Source organism: Chenopodium album, chromosome 25 (assembly GCF_948465745.1).
Source record: "Chenopodium album chromosome 25, dcCheAlbu1.1, whole genome shotgun sequence".
Classification (NCBI taxonomy): Eukaryota; Viridiplantae; Streptophyta; class Magnoliopsida; order Caryophyllales; family Amaranthaceae; genus Chenopodium; species Chenopodium album.
The window spans coordinates 3,444,515-3,463,200 of NC_137858.1; the positions used below are offsets into that span (position 1 = coordinate 3,444,515).

General features: G+C 35.8%; 1 protein-coding gene and 1 pseudogene across 2 annotated transcripts; one reads left to right on the plus strand and one right to left on the minus strand.

Moving 5' to 3' along the window:
• The first annotated feature begins 11,963 nt into the window (after positions 1 to 11,963).
• On the plus strand, positions 11,964 to 12,752 carry LOC145615267 (calcium-binding protein KIC pseudogene; annotated as a pseudogene).
• Positions 12,753 to 12,907: 155 nt separating this feature from the next.
• Positions 12,908 to 16,879, minus strand: LOC145613532 (serine/arginine-rich splicing factor RS31-like). Of its 2 annotated transcripts, XM_081668654.1 has the most exons (6): positions 16,762 to 16,879; positions 16,531 to 16,660; positions 14,227 to 14,339; positions 13,641 to 13,861; positions 13,319 to 13,558; positions 12,908 to 13,178 (listed from the first exon to the last, which is right to left on the minus strand). In XM_081668654.1, the coding sequence occupies exons 2-6, from the start codon at positions 16,634 to 16,636 to the stop codon at positions 13,151 to 13,153; spliced, it is 708 nt and encodes a 235-aa protein (XP_081524780.1). In that variant the 5' UTR covers positions 16,637 to 16,660; positions 16,762 to 16,879; the 3' UTR covers positions 12,908 to 13,150. The 2 variants fall into 2 exon arrangements, with proteins under 2 accessions (XP_081524780.1, XP_081524779.1); XM_081668653.1 differs by lacking the exons at positions 16,531 to 16,660; positions 16,762 to 16,879 and adding an exon at positions 14,469 to 14,871.
• Between the last annotated feature and the right edge of the window lie 1,807 nt (positions 16,880 to 18,686).

The following is an 18,686-nucleotide window of genomic DNA, read 5'->3' on the forward strand; positions in this document are numbered from 1 at the left end:
CATTATATGTTGTCATAAACGTCCGTGGTAGGCTAGAGATTACGAAATTGGTGCAAGTTGCAAACGGGTACAATGACCGTTTCAGGACATATTGGATGCTTTTACCGATCCAATTGGACTCCCGGAGAGTATTAGGGACCATAGTAAACATCTCGGCAATTTTTTATTCCGGGTGAAAAAATATAAAAAAAAATATTACAAAATTAAAGGCTATAATCCACGCTTTTGAGGAATTTTGAGGTTTCGGTGCCCGGTGGCGAAAAGCCTTGAGACCCTAAGGGTTAATCTCGGGGTCATATAATTCCGTTTGAAACCACATATGATCATTATATGTTGACATAAACGTCCATGGTAGGCTTGAGTTTACGAAATCACTACAAGTTGTGAACGGGTAAAATGATCATTTGACAGGGTAAAGTCGTATCCCCTAATCAAAAGTAATTCCTAAAACCACTAACTAAATATAGATAGGGAAGTAAGGTCGAATCCACAGGGAAACAAGTCTTTCTATTCCTAACTAATTATTATAATCTAAATTATCAAGGTAACCAATATTGTTATTGTAAAAAGGAATTAAACTACGGAGATCAAGTTCAGGGAGAAAAACAATAATAAGAAGGCCTAGGGTCACAGGTTCACCAATAATTAATATTCTGGGATAAAACATGACAATCAATAATCAACATTGCACAAATAACATGATTAACAGGCTCTTGCAATTTATTAACCAACATAGATCTAACAGGCTCTCGCAATTTACTAGATCTAAGTTCCTATTGAAAATAGCCTTCAATATTAAATTAACATCTGCTCGATTCATCAATTCAATATTGCTATACTTTTACAATCAAATCACATCTGCTCGATTCATAATCTAATTGCAAAGAATTAAAACAATTCAACACAAAATTATTATGCAATATCAAATATCAATAATAGCAAATTATCCCTTCATATTAATTATGTATCCCCATAAACCCTATAATTAAACTACTCAGACATAATTAAATCTAAAGTAAACGAAGCAATAAAAGTAGTCATGATAGAGTAAAGAAATAAAATAAATAACTGAGATTAAAAGAGAAGAAATCGTTACCAAAGTTAAAAGGAACAAGAGTTGTAGAGAGAGAAAATAATACTAAGAGTTTAAGAGAAGAGAGAAAGAGAAAAGTTAGAGAGAGAAAAGAGAGAGTAAGGGAAGGGAGAAAAGAATTCCCCCCTAAATTCTCTTAACAAAAGCGTATTTATACTAAGCTAGAAAATCCTAAGTTAAAACAAATTAAACGACGCTTAAAACGTCCTCCAGAAACACGCGCCCGATCGGGCGAGGCACCGCCCGATCGAGCGCGCCTTTTTTATCGGACGAAGGGCTGCAGCGATATAAGTCTTCTTTGCCCGATCGGGCGCGCTATCGGGCGGACACCTTTGGGCCGCTTGGACTCCTCGTTTGGGCTCGTAACTTGGCCCAAACCAAATATCCTCTTTGGGGCTTAAATCATTCGGTCCAAATGCCTCGTCTTCACACAAGTCGAGCCCTTATTCACCGGCTTGATTACTCTAATCGATCTTGGGCTATGAAAGATGGTCGTGCTCCTCCAATGCTCGTAGTTGCTCCATAAAATCCCGGGAAAATGCTCCAAAGGTGCAATTCCCTACAAAACTCAACCAAAACTACGAAAACACTAGAAAACACATATTAGTAATAAAACTGGCTCTAAAGAGCCAAAAACACTACTAATTATGACCAAGGGACAGGGGTAAAATACTATACAAAATAGACATATCAAACTCCCCCAAGCCAAACCTTTGCTTGTCCTTAAGCAAAGAGCTTATCAATGAACATATAAAACATGCCTCACCCCAATAATCAAATCAAGCACAAACGATTCAAGGAAAATCTAATGAACATGCTTCAATATTGTAGACACCAAATTGTGTCTCCCCAAAGCCAAACCCAGTGATGAATGCCTGTCACGTCGAACCATAATCGAATCAGGTGAAAGTGGTTTGGAAGTCGAGTGTTGCGGTTTAGTTTTAATTAAATTCTTTTCTCTCTGTTTTTGAAAATGACTTTATTTATTTGAAAATAGCCGAACCAGTTTAGTTTGGTCCATAATTAAGGTCCAATAATAGTGTTGATGGATGGAGCTCGAAGAGACCTTTCCAACGATATATTATAAGCCCGATTCCGATGAATAATGAGGAAGTTATGGCCAAAATACTAAACTGGGCCTGGTTAATTATTTAAATACGGCCCAATGATCTAGAGGAGGGCCCAATATTATTATTATTCCTAAAATTATTAGGATTAATTATAGTTTTCTAGAAATTTCTAGAAGGTTCCTTTTAATTCTAATATTATTAGATTTAATAATTAATTATCTTTAATAGATTTTTATTTGGAATAAAATATCGTTTTGTTATCTTAAAAATATATTTTATCTTCTGTACGGATTCCGTAGATCAAGTTGATTAAAGATCGGATTCCGCGTGAAGAAAAACGCGCTAATACAGGCTGTCGCCAAACGACAAGTTTGTCGCCACGCGACAGACTCTGTCGTCGCGCGACAGACCCTGTCGCCTCGCGACAGACATTGTCGCGTCGCGACAGAGTCGATTCCTGGCGACAGCGTGTAGTTTTATTCCTTATCAAATTCTATGTTTTTCCGGACTATTTTTCTTATAAATAGGGTCTGAATTCCTGTTTTCAGAAATCATTCACAATCATTAACTTTTCCTTAATTCTCTATTTTCTCTCTGAGCAATATTTGCTTTCTTTCTCCCTCTATTTCTAAACTACCTTTTTACATACAATATTCCGCATTCACAAGATCTTGAAACACCTAGCCAAGTTCGAAGTTGCCTTCGCCCTAGACGTGCAAGGTTGATATTTTCTGAGGGTTTGGTCCAAAACTAGTCAAAACTTTATTTAATTTGATTTCAATTTAGTTCTTTAATTATTCTTTATTATTTTCATTGAAGTTTACTAACTTGTGTATTTTGTTATTAGAAAGAGATACGAGGCTTCAAAGTAAGTAGATTAGCTTACTCCCTATTTCTTTCACAATGTAGATTGCATGCTTATTATTGTTTTATGCTTCCTAGTATCATGTTAGGATGTTATTTAATGCTTTCTAGTATCATGTTTAGGGTGCCTTTACTCTTTCTAATATCATGTTAGTACCATGTTAGGTTTAAAGCTTCGATCTTTATTGTTTAGTGACATGGTAGGAGTTGTTATTAATCTTGTTAGTATCATGCCTAGGATCTTGCTATTATTATTGAGCTTTATTATGCCTTATCATGCTATTATCCTTATCATGCTATTATTATTTATTATTGCTTTATTATTATGTTGCTTGATTTATTTTTTATTGTTATTGCTTGATCACACCTTTTATGATTGTTAAAGTGAATTTGTACTTGAAATCACGCTTAATAAGATAATTAATAATTTGGTTTAGGCTAATGTGATTTTAAGTCAAGTGATCGCCAATAATAGTATTATTTGTGCATTAATATTCAACCAACATAGATTAAACAGGGTAGGATTAATATAATGTTTGTATGTTACTCGAAAAGTGCACATGAATACGAGCAGAACAAAGTAGAGGCCTATTTTATAAGACGGGTCCTTTCTTTTGTAGATTGGATTCGTACCCTCATCCCCGGACCCTGTTTGGTTCAAGACCTTATGGAGTAGTTGATGGTCCTTTTGGATTGTCTTTTGGGTTTACAAGTTCCTAAAACTTGTTGGCGACTCTTTTTGCTTCTTTTTCTTTCCCTTTGGAACGCCACCGTACTTTAGTGTATGATCACAGTGGGGTTCAAGTTTGGGGTTATCGTAATGCTTGAAATATTCCCTACAAATATCAATCAATCTCATTCATCCAATTACTCTTCCTCCCCAACAATTGTCAAGTAGAGCAAACCAAATGAGCATATAGAATTCAAGACTAGTGCTCACACACTCAACTCTCATTTATGTGGTGAGTAAAAGATGTACTCGATCGCTCTCCATCCCAACCCTTTTATGTGAACAATGCCCTCCCAAACTCACAACACTCGTGTGTTTAAAAAGACATACACTCAACCTAATAGTCGACTCGGAATATGTCAAGTTATAATTTGCATTGATAAACAACACTTTCACATTTACACAACTCTATGCACAAGGTCGGAAGGTCTTTAAAGCTTGTAACGTAAGGCTAGGTTAAGGGGTAGGATAAATTTGGGATATGTGAGAGAAAAAGCTATGCTAAAAGGGAGCCAAATCCTAAATAAACCCATGATAAAAAACAATGATCATACACATCTCCAACATAACCAACTCCAATACAAATCCACCAAATATACTCCAATCATAAAAATCAATCCCAATACTTACATAATTAACTCATAAAAATATGATAATAATGAACTAGAGTGAAAAACAAACTTTGAACTCATAACTTGAAATTTCTCATTGAAACTCATCTTTTTTTTCTTTTTTTTTTCTTTTAATCAACCTTCACTTAGAACATTTGAATATCAAACATTTTTTTTCTTTTGCTCTTTTTTTTTCTTTTTTCATTAGAAGTTCACTTTTTTTTTTCCAACAAATTTCTCACTTTTTTTTCCCTTGAACTTCTCACTTTTTTTTTTTTCTTTTCATCACACTTTTATTTTTCCAAGGGTATTCAACTTTTAAACTCAACAAAACAAAAATATGATCAAGAACAAATTACTTCTCAAAACCCACCCAAATTGTGCAAATAATGTGCACACTACAAACTCCATCACCTCACTCACTAATAGCTCCCCCAAGCCAAGCTTGGGACTAGTAACCAATGGGGCAAATAAGGCTTGTAATATGGCTATAAACAACAAAAAGGGCACAAGCAACAACATGGATAGCAAGAAGGGAACAAATGTATCTAAATAAATCTGAAGGCTACCTAAAAGAATGAACGCCTTCGTCCTCCTCATGTGCATAATAATGAGTCATGAAACACTACTCATAGTTGCAAACCAATACTCAAATTCATTGATATACCAGGAACTAATCACACATTCCTAACCAAATCAACTAGTCAAGCACTATATTCACAAGTAGTTGAACAAAATTGACGCATGTTTAGGAATCAAAGCAATTAAACTTCAAATCATGATCAACAAATCCACAATATTAATCATCAAAAACCAAGAATCAAAACAAATTCGAAAAATTCTCATCAAGGGGCACAGGGAAGCATGATTCATAATTCATTGGAACGAAACTAACTTAAGAAAACAATAAAATCTATACTAAGCACGTCAAAAGAAAAAAAAAATAAAAAGAGAGAGGGTGAAAGATATAGCATGCGTACACGAGAACCTCCCCCCAAGCTAAATTAGACAATGTCCTCATTGTCTTAAAGGGAAGCTAGTAGTCAAGGTGACTACTCATCATCATCACCACATCAATGTCACCAAAGCCTCGAGGATTGCAATGCATCTCTTTAGAACAAAATTGGGCAAGAATGAAACAAAGTGTTAGTGGGAAAAAGTCTAAATTTGAGTCAGGTGCACTATTCTGATCATAACTTTTGATTTATAAATTATAACGCAGTGGTTCCAATTTCATTGGAAAGTAGACTTGAAGAGATTTCCAACGATAGGTCACACGCCAAAATTGGATAAGAAACGCAAAAGTTATGGCATGTCAAAGTTGACAAAGTTTGCTCACACGTACGCGCGCCCGATCGGGCGAGCTCTGCCCGATCGGGCCCGTGCTACTGATTTGACGGGCTGATCGCTGTTACTCTCTGCCCAAATATCTTTTGTACTAGTTTTTCGTCTTCTTTTTCGCTCTCTTGATCAAAACCTACACAAAAAGGTACTCCCACAAGCATAAGATACACTCTCCTTACCTCTCTATAACAAAACAAAAAGAAAATACACAAAAATAAAAGACTAAAAAAAAAAAAAAAAAAAAAAAACTAAATAAAAAGCAACAAAATTACGGGTTGCCTCCCGCAAAGCGCTAGTTTATCAAGGTCCCGCTCGACCATACTCCTCCTCTCAATCGGAGGAATTCAACGCCTTGAGTAACTTATCAAACGCTCCTGCAAACATTTCATTAGGCACTAGATAGGGCTTAATAGCAAGCACATTAATCCCTACAAAGAAAAGGTTAGGAGCATATAAAGAGGACTCAAGATAAAAAGAAAAATCAAAAGAGAGAGATGAAAATACACCACAACCTTCTACTTCCTCCTGTAAAAATTTAGAATTAGTAGAACGAACATGGAGGTAGTCATTGTCTTTATCATCCAATAATGATTTGAATATTTTACCCTCATGAATAACCTCATCATCAATAAAGGAATTTTCAACCACCGTTTCTACAACTAATGATTTTTCAATCACTAATTCGTCAACCAGTGATTTTTCAACCACACATTCTATAACCAATGGTTCTTCAACCTCAATAACATTCGTATTATTATAGTGTCCATAGACTTTTTCATCAAGAGCCTTCCAATAACATTCATTAGCAACTAATCGTTTCCGAATATGATCATATGTTAATGGAAAGACTCTAAAATCATCAGGAGCACGCACGAAAAACTCACTATAAGGGCATTCAGGATTTTCATGACAAAGACGTTGACAACAACAGTAGTCAGGTGCTGCATAAAAATCATATAATTCTTGTAGTGACGTAAGCATGGGTATTTTCAACTCATAAAAAAAAAAAAAAAAATATAAAAAAAATAATAATCTAGACTTTAATAAAAACTAGAAATAAAAATAAAACCGTTTCCCCGGCAACGACGCCAAATTTTGACAGGGTAAAGTCGTATCCCCTAATCAAAAGTAATTCCTAAAACCACTAACTAAATATAGATAGGGAAGTAAGGTCGAATCCACAGGGAAACAAGTCTTTCTATTCCTAACTAATTATTATAATCTAAATTATCAAGGTAACCAATATTGTTATTGTAAAAAGGAATTAAACTACGGAGATCAAGTTCAGGGAGAAAAACAATAATAAGAAGGCCTAGGGTCACAGGTTCACCAATAATTAATATTCTGGGATAAAACATGACAATCAATAATCAACATTGCACAAATAACATGATTAACAGGCTCTTGCAATTTATTAACCAACATAGATCTAACAGGCTCTCGCAATTTACTAGATCTAAGTTCCTATTGAAAATAGCCTTCAATATTAAATTAACATCTGCTCGATTCATCAATTCAATATTGCTATACTTTTACAATCAAATCACATCTGCTCGATTCATAATCTAATTGCAAAGAATTAAAACAATTCAACACAAAATTATTATGCAATATCAAATATCAATAATAGCAAATTATCCCTTCATATTAATTATGTATCCCCATAAACCCTATAATTAAACTACTCAGACATAATTAAATCTAAAGTAAACGAAGCAATAAAAGTAGTCATGATAGAGTAAAGAAATAAAATAAATAACTGAGATTAAAAGAGAAGAAATCGTTACCAAAGTTAAAAGGAACAAGAGTTGTAGAGAGAGAAAATAATACTAAGAGTTTAAGAGAAGAGAGAAAGAGAAAAGTTAGAGAGAGAAAAGAGAGAGTAAGGGAAGGGAGAAAAGAATTCCCCCCTAAATTCTCTTAACAAAAGCGTATTTATACTAAGCTAGAAAATCCTAAGTTAAAACAAATTAAACGACGCTTAAAACGTCCTCCAGAAACACGCGCCCGATCGGGCGAGGCACCGCCCGATCGAGCGCGCCTTTTTGATCGGACGAAGGGCTGCAGCGATATAAGTCTTCTTTGCCCGATCGGGCGCGCTATCGGGCGGACACCTTTGGGCCGCTTGGACTCCTCGTTTGGGCTCGTAACTTGGCCCAAACCAAATATCCTCTTTGGGGCTTAAATCATTCGGTCCAAATGCCTCGTCTTCACACAAGTCGAGCCCTTATTCACCGGCTTGATTACTCTAATCGATCTTGGGCTATGAAAGATGGTCGTGCTCCTCCAATGCTCGTAGTTGCTCCATAAAATCCCGGGAAAATGCTCCAAAGGTGCAATTCCCTACAAAACTCAACCAAAACTACGAAAACACTAGAAAACACATATTAGTAATAAAACTGGCTCTAAAGAGCCAAAAACACTACTAATTATGACCAAGGGACGGGGGTAAAATATTATATAAAATACACATATCACCATTTAAGGGCATATTGGACTGTTCCACCAACCAAATTGGGCTTCCATAGGGTATTAGGGACCATGGTAAACATCTCGGCAATTTTTATTTCCGGGAGAAAAAAAGGTCAAAAAATTACAAAATTGAAGGCTATAATCCACGCGTTTTGATGAAATTTAAAGGTTTCGGGGCCCGTTGGCGAAAAGCCTTGAGACCCTAAGGGTACATCTCAGGGTCATATAATGTTGTTTGAAACCATATATGAACATCATATGTTGTCATAAACGTCTGTGGTAGGCTTGAGTTTACGAAGTCACTTCAAGTAGCGATACGTGAAAAGCGGCCGTTTTAGGGCATATTGGACAGTTCCACTGACCCAATTGGACTCCTGGAGGGTATTAGAGACCATGGTAAACATCTCGAGAATTTCCTGATGAAAAATGGTCAAAAAATTACAAAATTGAAGGCTATAATTAGGGGTGAGCATAACAGGGTACCCTGTAAAAATTCTAGGAACTAGAACCTGTTGCAACAGGTTCCTCAAAATGGGAACCGGAACCTGTTGAACAGGTTCCTAGAAATTGGGAACCGGAACCGGAACCTACAGGTTCCGGTTCCGATTCAGGGTACCCTGTATTATAAGATACTCACTAACTTTTTGTAGATTTTTAATAAAAAACTGGTTAGTCACTAATTTATAATGTTTACAACTTGCAAATAAGACAAACTAATAGTAGTTGTCTTACAAATTTAATATATATATTTTTATAATTGCAATTTTGATATATATTATTTAAAAATTGAGTACAAATTAGTGTATAATTAAAAATTAAGTGATATTTTTATCAGGTACAGGGTACCCTACAAGTTCCGGTTCCAAAAAATTGAGAACCTGATCCGGAACCCGTTACAACAGGTTCTCCAATTTGCTACCCAGAACCGGAACCTCTTGTACAGGTTCCGGTTCCGGAACCTGCGGTTCCTAACAGGTTCCGGTTCCGATTCAGGGTACCCTGATTTTTTGCTCACCCCTAGCTATAATAATCCACGCTTTTTTAGGAAATTTTGAGGTTTCGAGGCCCGGTGCTGAAAAGTTTTAAGATCCTAAGGTATATATCTCGGGGTCAAATAATGCCGTTTGAAACCATATATGATCGTTATATGTTGTCATAAACGTACGTGGTAGGCATGAGTTTACGAAATCATTTCAAGTTGTGAACGGGTAAAATGACCGTTTAAGGGCATATTGGATGGTTCCACCGACCTAATTGGACTCTTGGAGGGTATTAGGGACCATGATAAACATCTCTGCAATTTTTAATTCCGGGCGAAAAAAGTCAAAAAATTACAAAATTGAAGGCTATAATCCACACTTTTTGAGGAATTTTGAGGTTTTGGGGCCTGGTGGTGAAAAGCCTTGAAACCCTAAGGAATACATCTTGAGGTTATGTAATGTCGTTTGAAACCATATATGATTATTATATGTTGTCATAAACGTCTGTGGTACGTAGGCTTGAGTTTACGAAATCACTACATGTTGTGAACGGGTAAAATGACCGTTTAAGGGCATATTGGATGGTTCCCCCGATCCAATTTGACTCCCAAAAGATATTAAGGACCATGGTGAATATCTCGGCAATTTTTATTTCCGGGAGAAAAAAAGTCAAAAAAAATTACAAAATCGAAGGCTATAATCCATGCTTTTTGAGGAAATTTCTAGGTTTCGGGGCCCGGTAGCGAAAAGCCTTGAGACCCTAAGGGTTACATCTTGGGGACATATAATTCCGTTTGAAACCACATATGATCATTATATGTTGTCTGTAACGTCCATGGTAGGCTTGATTTTACGAAATCACTTCAAGTTGTGAATGGATAAAATGATCGTTTAAGGGCATATTGGATGGTTTCACCGACCTAATTGGACTCCCGAATGGTATTAGGAACCATGGTAAACATCTCGGCAATTATTATTTCCGGGCAAAAAAATGTCAAAAAATTACAAAATTGAAGGCTATAATCCACGCTTTTTGAGGAAATTTTGAGGTTTTGGGGCACGGTGGCGAAAAGCCTTGAAACGCTAAGGGATACATCTCGAGATCATATAATGCCGTTTGAAACCATATATGATCATTATATGTTGTTATAAACGTCCGTGGTAGGCTAGAGTTTACGAAATCACTTCAAGTTGTGAACGGGTAAAATGATCGTTTAAGGGCATATTGACGGTTCCACCAACCCTATTGGACTCCTAGAGGGTATTAGAGACCATGGTAAAAATCTCGACAATTTTTATTCCCGGACGAAAAATGGTCAAAAAATTACAAAATTAAAGGCTTTAATAATCCACGTTTTTTAGGAAAATTTGAGATTTCGAGGCTCGGTGGTGAAAAGTGTTAAGACCCTAGGGTATATATCTCGGGGTCAAATAATGCCGTTTGAAACCATATATGATCATTATATGTTGTCATAAACTTACGTGGTAGACATGAAATTACGAAATCACTTCATTGTGAACGGGTAAAATGATCGTTTAAAGGCATATTGGATGGTTCCACCGATCCAATTGGACTCTTGGAGGGTATTAGGGACCATGGTGAACATCTCTGCAATTTTTACTTCCGGGCGAAAAAAGTCAAAAAATTACAAAATTGAAGGTTATAATCCACGCTTTTTGAGGAAATTTTGAGGTTTCGAGGCACGGTGGCGAAAAACATTGAAACCCTAAAGGATACATCTCGGGGTCATATAATGCCATCTGAAACCATATATGATCCTTATATGTTGTCATAAACATCCGTGGTAGACTTGAGTTTACCAAATCACTTCAAGTTGTGAACGGGTAAAATGATCTTTTAAGAGCATATTGGATGGTTCCACCGACCTAATTTAACTCCCAGAGGACATAAGGGACCATGATAAACATCTCGGCAATTTTTATTTCCGGGAGAAAAAAGGTCAAAAAATTACAAAATTGAAGACTCCGATTTCGTGTATTATAATTTGAAACTACAAACTCTTAATTCTTAAATGATCACTAGTAAAGAGTAGCCCAAGTGATTATTTAGTGTCTGTTCTTTTGTTAATACATGGAGAGGAATAAGTTCTCTCCTTTAATTACCTTATTATACAAGTATTAATCTTTTACTTTGAATCATGAAATTTGGATATAGGATATGGTCATATCTTCGATTTGGCAACATATTATTCTAAACTTAGAATCTAATCAAAAGTTTATTTTTATGTTACCTTACGCCAATGTCCAAGAGTTGGGGTTACGCAACCCATCTTCTAAGCCATGGTGGCCTTCGTGCCTGGTATTTATTCCTACTAGGAGTGTGGGAGAAAAAAGGAAAATTGCTTAGTCATAAATCACTTCGGGATTTTATCCTAAAAATGACTTAACCTAATTAATATCGTGCAATATGGAAATTTGTAATTAATATTCCACAAGTCCGTAACACATATTGTGTGGAGACTTTGCTAATATATTTATCGTCGATGTAGTGAATTTCACCATGTACCATCTATCAAATAGGTCATTAAACCCCTCTTAAAGTAGTGCTAAGATGGGATATCATATCATTTGATTCATAATATCCATCATCATTTATTAACAAGGTTTCATCAAAAGTCCAATCAAATAAAATCTAAAGATTTGACGCCTTAAATTGAAAGACCAATATTGGAACTTCCAACACTTGCCAACTTTATCCTTTGTTTGTTAGTCATGTGAAAGAGATGGATGGTTGAGAATTTGAGATGCAATAATAAAATTGTAAACCGAAATTTCCAAAATTATAAATACTGTCAAAAGGAAGGTTCACAGAAACTCCATTGCCAAAGAGATGATGATATTCCCATTAACCAATTGCCAATACATTTCATGATGCTTACGTTTTAACCAATAAAAATTCCAAAGTCATCTACCCCACTAAATGCTGCTGCACTTTCCTAGAAACCTGTTAATTCTGTACTCTTCATATTCAACCTGTACATACACAGTTACAACCAAAGCTATATATAATAATCTCTAAGAAAAAGTCATAGTTTAAAGTATTCCTTTTTGTCCAAATTCAAAAATTGTTGTATTTGCTCCAAGAGAATGGAAAACTGTAAGAATGGATCCAAGGATGTCACTGAGTATGAGGATCTTTTACCAGTGATGGCTGACAAGCTTGATGTCGAGGCATTTGTATCGGAGCTGTGTGGAGGGTTTAGGCTATTGGCAGACCCGGAGAAAAGGATGATCACGTCTGAGAGCTTGAGGAAGAACTCGGCGCTTCTTGGAATGGGGGAGATGAGTAGGGAGGATGCAGAAGCCATGGTCAGAGAAGGTGATCTTGATAGGGATGGAATGCTCAACGAGAAAGAATTTTGCGTTCTGATGGTGAGGCTCAGCCCTGGGATGATGGAAGATGCCGAAATGTGGCTTGACAAAGCAATTGAAGAAGAGCTTCGATCACCCTCGGCTTAGATTAGTGACATCAAATCAGTTTTATGTAGGTAATATTGTATTACATGCATGAGTAACATTTTGTGAATGAATTGTCAATTTGCAGTTAACAAATTTTCATCCAAAGATAATCTCAGAATTAACATTGCTTATGTTTGCTGTTGAGTATTTTATTGTAGAAGTTCTGCGCAAAAACTGTTGCAAATTGCAAATGGTGGCATTGAGTATAACAGCATCCGATAAGGCACAATCAAATATTTGAAGTACAAAAAAAAAACAAAAAAAAAAAAACCAAAACCATGATATTTCACATAAATATTGGTCAAAGCCTTTAATTTTCACAGAGAAATAGGACTAAATCCATATTTCACAGAGATATAGACCAAAGTGTTCCACAGAAGATATATTACAGGATTCATAACAGTCGGCAAGTGCACTTCAAAATTCTAAATTTCTCAAACTTCTCAAGTTCTCAGAGAACAATAGCCTAGTACTTCCGTATCCTACATGATGTAGTGCTTGAAGCTTCATCTTGACCTCCGAATTGGTGACCGGCTGTGATAAAAATATAAAGATAATCAGTAAACAATTCATCTTCTTGGTTAACAATCAAAAGACAATTCAACTTGATATAAACTTGTGAACAATCAGTAAGCAGTTCACCTTAATAAAACCGTACATCGTGCAAGACCTACCTGCGGTATCGAATATAATCAGGACTACAACGCCTCTCATAAGCTGGACCATCATATCGATCATAAACAGGGCTACGAGGTCGACCATAGTCAGGACTTGGCCTACTGCGACGAAAATGTGGACTTGGGGATCGCCGCAGAGGGCTCCGGCCATAGCCTCTTGGGCTGCGAAGCCTGTCATCTCTCTCATCGTCATCGCGGAGGGCATATTCAACTGAGATTACCCTGTCCAACAGCTTGCTGCAAAATTGACAATTAAGCATGATATTGATGGCTAGTACAAAACGAATCGTCAATTTAAGTAAAAAGAAATCTAAATAACCTCATGTTAGTGTGTTCAAGAGCCTTAGTAGCATCTTCCTGAGTTTCAAACTGCACAAATGCAAAGTTCCGCCGAATTCGGACGCTCAGAATCTTTCCATAAGGTTCAAAGTGTCTCTCTAGATCCCGATTACGTGTTCTTACTTGATCAAAGTTTATGACAAACAAGGTCTTAGTGACTCTTCCTCCCTTGGATCCATCACGGGCCTTACCCCTTTCACCCTGCAGTAATAAATTGCAAGCCACATCATAAACAGCCCTATACTACTACCAAGGAAATCAACTTAAATTCCCCATTTTTGAAGTATCTACTCTATCTAAGTATCTAGTTATATGGAGAACAGGCAAAGTTACTGTCCAACAGAGAAAAAAGAGAACTATCTGTCAAAGCACTGAAACAAATATAGGGAAATTTCAGGAGCACACGAGGCAGAAATGACACAGTACCAAATCAATAGAGAGAGTAAGATACTCAGATTTGCAATACCAAATTACTTTCCTGAAGTCAATAATAATTATTACAGTGTTTTTTTTAAGTACTTTCAACAAGGGAAATGTGCATGCAAAACAGTATCATACGAACATACCTTGGCCCACTCCACTGACAACCTGCGCTTGTCACGACCGAACGGAACATTGTCAAGAGCACGAATGGCATCATCCGCGTCACGTTCATCTTCAAAGTAAAGAAAAGCAAACCCTGCATAAAGTAAAAATAGTAAGCAGAAGAGCTAACATGCTGTTGGTTGGCACTACAGCTATGACATAGGAGTTACTTCAGCCAAATGATGATACTTTTGCCATGCAGTAACTTAAGAAAATACAACACCTGAACAAATGTGTAGGTCTGATGCACTTAAGGATGTAGAAGCGTGCAGGATGACTAAATCAGGGTTGGCAATATAAAAATCTAAATCCAAAGTTTCAGTGTCATTGCAAAGCATTCTTCTCCAATTCATACAGCACGATTTCAGGATAAGAAGCATGGCAAGACATAAATCATTGAGCCCGGAATGGTGAAATGTGGTGTGCATGGCATGATTTGACTGAGCCAAGGATGATCATTCTTGTAAAAATGATAACTCAAAGCAGTGTAGAGTGAAGGATGGATGATCAGGTTGAAGAAAATGCAGTACGATTCCATCTGATTTGTGGAAAGCACACAAGCACGAAAGCTTCCTTTCCATCAGAAGGAATTTGTGCAGTGTTGTAGAATCCAGATGGAAGCTCAGATTCCTGCGTCAAAAGAAACACTTAATATGGAGTATATCTCCAAACAAACTGTATACCTGTGGCTGACATCAATCCTGCCCCAGTGGAAGACTGAAAATTTACACCATAATATGATCTATTCAGCCATACCCAAAGTCGAAGGATAGATATGTAACTATGCCAGTATTTCAAGGAAAGGATGCTGTTATTATTTATATTGTAAAAGAAAAAGGTCAATATAATGCAATACTACTACAGTTCAGAATAGTAAAACATTATCAGAATTAGGTCTAAGTTTAGTATGCAAGCCTAATGGTCCAGACAACAAAGGAACTAAGCCAACTACATATAGACTCCCTCATAATAAATTATAAAGCTAAGAAGAGAATTCAAAGAGTAAATTCCCATGCAGGGCCACATTCAAGCATGCATAATTCACCCATAAGCTCCAACCATCAATAAAAAGAGCCAGATAATCAAGAACTACGAGCAAAAGAAACTGGTACTTGAATGGCCAACGACACATATGATGGCTAGACTTTGTATACGACACATGTTATGCTCATATGTTTTACTAGCAGGCCAAATTTCCACAAATGCACGGGAAGCAAGTGTGAAATTTAAATGACTAACCTATCATACACTAAGTTACCCAACTCTGCAAATAATTCACATCATATTCATAAAAATTCAAAATGAGTATTGCACAATACCCACAGAAGCATAGTGCGCAAGTCTGAAAATTGAAACAGGTAGCTTAACATAAATTAGGTTGCTCCAACCCTGTACATCATCACAATCTCTAAAGTACTTGAGCTAAATACTTGACACTTTGCTATAGGTAGAAAATACATCCCAATATACCGCACACTTTAAAAACTTCAGCTAAGCCATAAATTCAGCCGCATATTGGATATACACTACTTATGATCATAAATAGACACCAGATAATGTTATGACAAGAATGAACAAACAAATGCAGCTAAAAAATGTTGGTATTTGCTAACAGATTAGCATGTCCTGATATCCTCGTGAATGCATCCACTCTTTAAAGTATAATCCCCAGGCCCTAAATCTTGAGCCATGGTTTTTCAAACACTTGGATATGTATTCTTAAATGATACTACTACAATTCATAAAAGTATCAATAACTACAAGTAAACGCGAACTCTTTAAGCTGCAATTATAAAATTCAACCGCAACATTGACAGCATGCAAATGAATCAGCGAAACTACGAAAACTTCTACCACGGTAAGCATATTTGCATGCGTGATAGCAATATCAGGACTAAAACCAAAACGTTAGATCTAATAGACCACATTCACCAGCAGTCACGAGAACTCGACTCAAATAGTCCAATGTAGCACACAACACAAACATTAAACAGCAGCAGGTCAAGATGAAAGTTTAAACTAAGCTCAAATCAAAATGCTCTAATTTCACAAAAAAAAAAAAAAAAAAAAAAAAAAAACAGCAAAATTTATCAAATAAAAAGCCACATCACTCCAAACATTTCCGTTTCTCAGGAATGAAAGTTTGAAACCAAAATTATACGTGCATTAACAAACTAAGTCACAAATAAAATACAAAACTCATTGAAGAAATTTCGGAGCTTCAATCTGCAAAAGAATTGACAAAATAAAGGGAAAATTGACAAAATAAAGTGAAATGAAATTACCAGATTTCATATCAACGCGTTCAACTCTGCCATACTTGGAGAAAAGTCGCTCAAGATCAGATTGACGAGTACTGTACTCGAAATTTCCAACGAAAACAGGCCTCATTGTTCTTCGATTGAAACGCTAAAACTGCAGAAATTATCAGCAAAATTGGAACTAATCGTCGATTAAACTCAAATTACAGTCAAAATCATGAATTTTTTATAATAGCTAACGTTAATTTAGCGTACCTTGGATCAAACTCAATGGAAGATGAAGTGAGAGAAAAACCCTAATTGCAAATAGTCGATAGTTGTTTAGGGGAAAAGAGTCTAAGAAATGTTGAACGCGTGATGACGTTACTTAAATAGGCCTGCGAAATAAAAGGCCCAAATTTCCCACCAACCTTAATAATTGTTGGATTAAGCGTAATTTGTGCCAACAACGGTTTGTTTAGTCACCTTAATTCTTAACATGCGTACTATGGACTTGATTTTTATTCATCTGAATTTAACGCAATATTCATCTGCATTTAACGCAATTTACTTGAAGGAGACATTAACGTATGCACGTGCTACACGAAACATTTATAATGTAGAAGGCTAGGATTATACGAGTACTCTTTATGTAAAAAAAAATTACTATGATACGAAGTACATTGTTAGATTAGGAGACTTGCTAATGACAGAATAATTTCGAAAAAAATTAGTTATATTATTCCCATTCAAAACTTACTCAAATTTATAATCCAATTAAAAAGCTACAACGATTGTAATTAAATTTTGTAAGTTAAGTACTTAGCTAGATTTGCAATTAGTCACGTATAAAACTCACATCATCCATTCCCTATAATTTGTCAACCATGATTCCATGAACCTATAATCAACTAAAGTAAGGGTCTGTTCTGATTGACTAAATTGAGCTGAACTGAACTTATTAGAGCTGAACTGAACTTATTAGAGCTGAACTGAACGGAATATTTTATGAGAAAAGAAAATTAAGATAAAAACTGAACTGAACAGAAAATAAGCTGAAGAGAACATGCCCTAATTAACTTGAATTGAAAGCCTATTGGGACGAGTTTATCTATCCAACTTTATTCATACTTTAGGCTTTACTATGTCCATCGTCTTCCATTAACTTTTACCCAATTTCCTATTAGTTACCCACTTAAAACTAGTAAAAAAAAAAAAAAAAAAAAAAAAAAAGAAAAACTTGTGTGGCACTAACATTATTGATGATGTGGCAACTTTATATTGGACAACAAGTTATCAATGAAAATTTAAATTTAAAAACTAAATTTTCTACCCTATTTAAGAGTCTTGATCATGCATGATTTAATTTGCACGAGTCTTGTTAAAACTTCTACTCGAGATTAGGGATAAACACACCCTTAAGCTAAGCTTGATTTACATGAGTTATTACTTCCTTTGACGGTCATTAGCTCATTGTGCAACATATCTTTGCTATGTATTCTCATGCATGCAAATCAGCTCTAAAGTATAAAGGAGTATCTTTTTTTTTGTTGTTGTTTTTCCTTATTTAATCTTCGATTCTTTTCTATTCGATATTCAATGAAAAAAAAAAAAAAAAAAAAAAAAAAAACCACCTCTTGTGTAAATGATGGGCCAAATGCCTTCTTACTTGCAAAATACAATTAGCCGCGAACAAGAAACTAGATAAGTCTTACTTGAAGTACTAAATTACTTCGCTTGTACTATATTGTACGAAATATGTCAAATAATTTAGAATTCAAAAATTATTTTAATGTTACTCCATAGGCGTACGGATTAATATATGATCAAATTTCTCAGAAGTTGCTCTTCATTTGATTGTAACCGATGGATGAGTGTCAAAGGGTGTGCCACGCTTAATGTCAGTGAGAAGGAATAAAAGAGACTTCTCTCATTAATCGAAGCAAACATCAACCTTTATCAGTTTTTGCAAGTCTTTGTGCCCTCACTTGCTTAACAAGTCTAAAGGACCCGGAGTATGTAATTAAAGTAATCTAAAATGGCCCACAACCCGTAGTTAATTTACTTAAATTAATTAGATAACTATCATTAACCTTTATCACAAGTTAAACAAGGCATGTACACATTAGTAGGTAACATAACGTCACATTTTTAGTATGAATAGAAGAACATACCCTCACGCACACGTATTCCATACTATA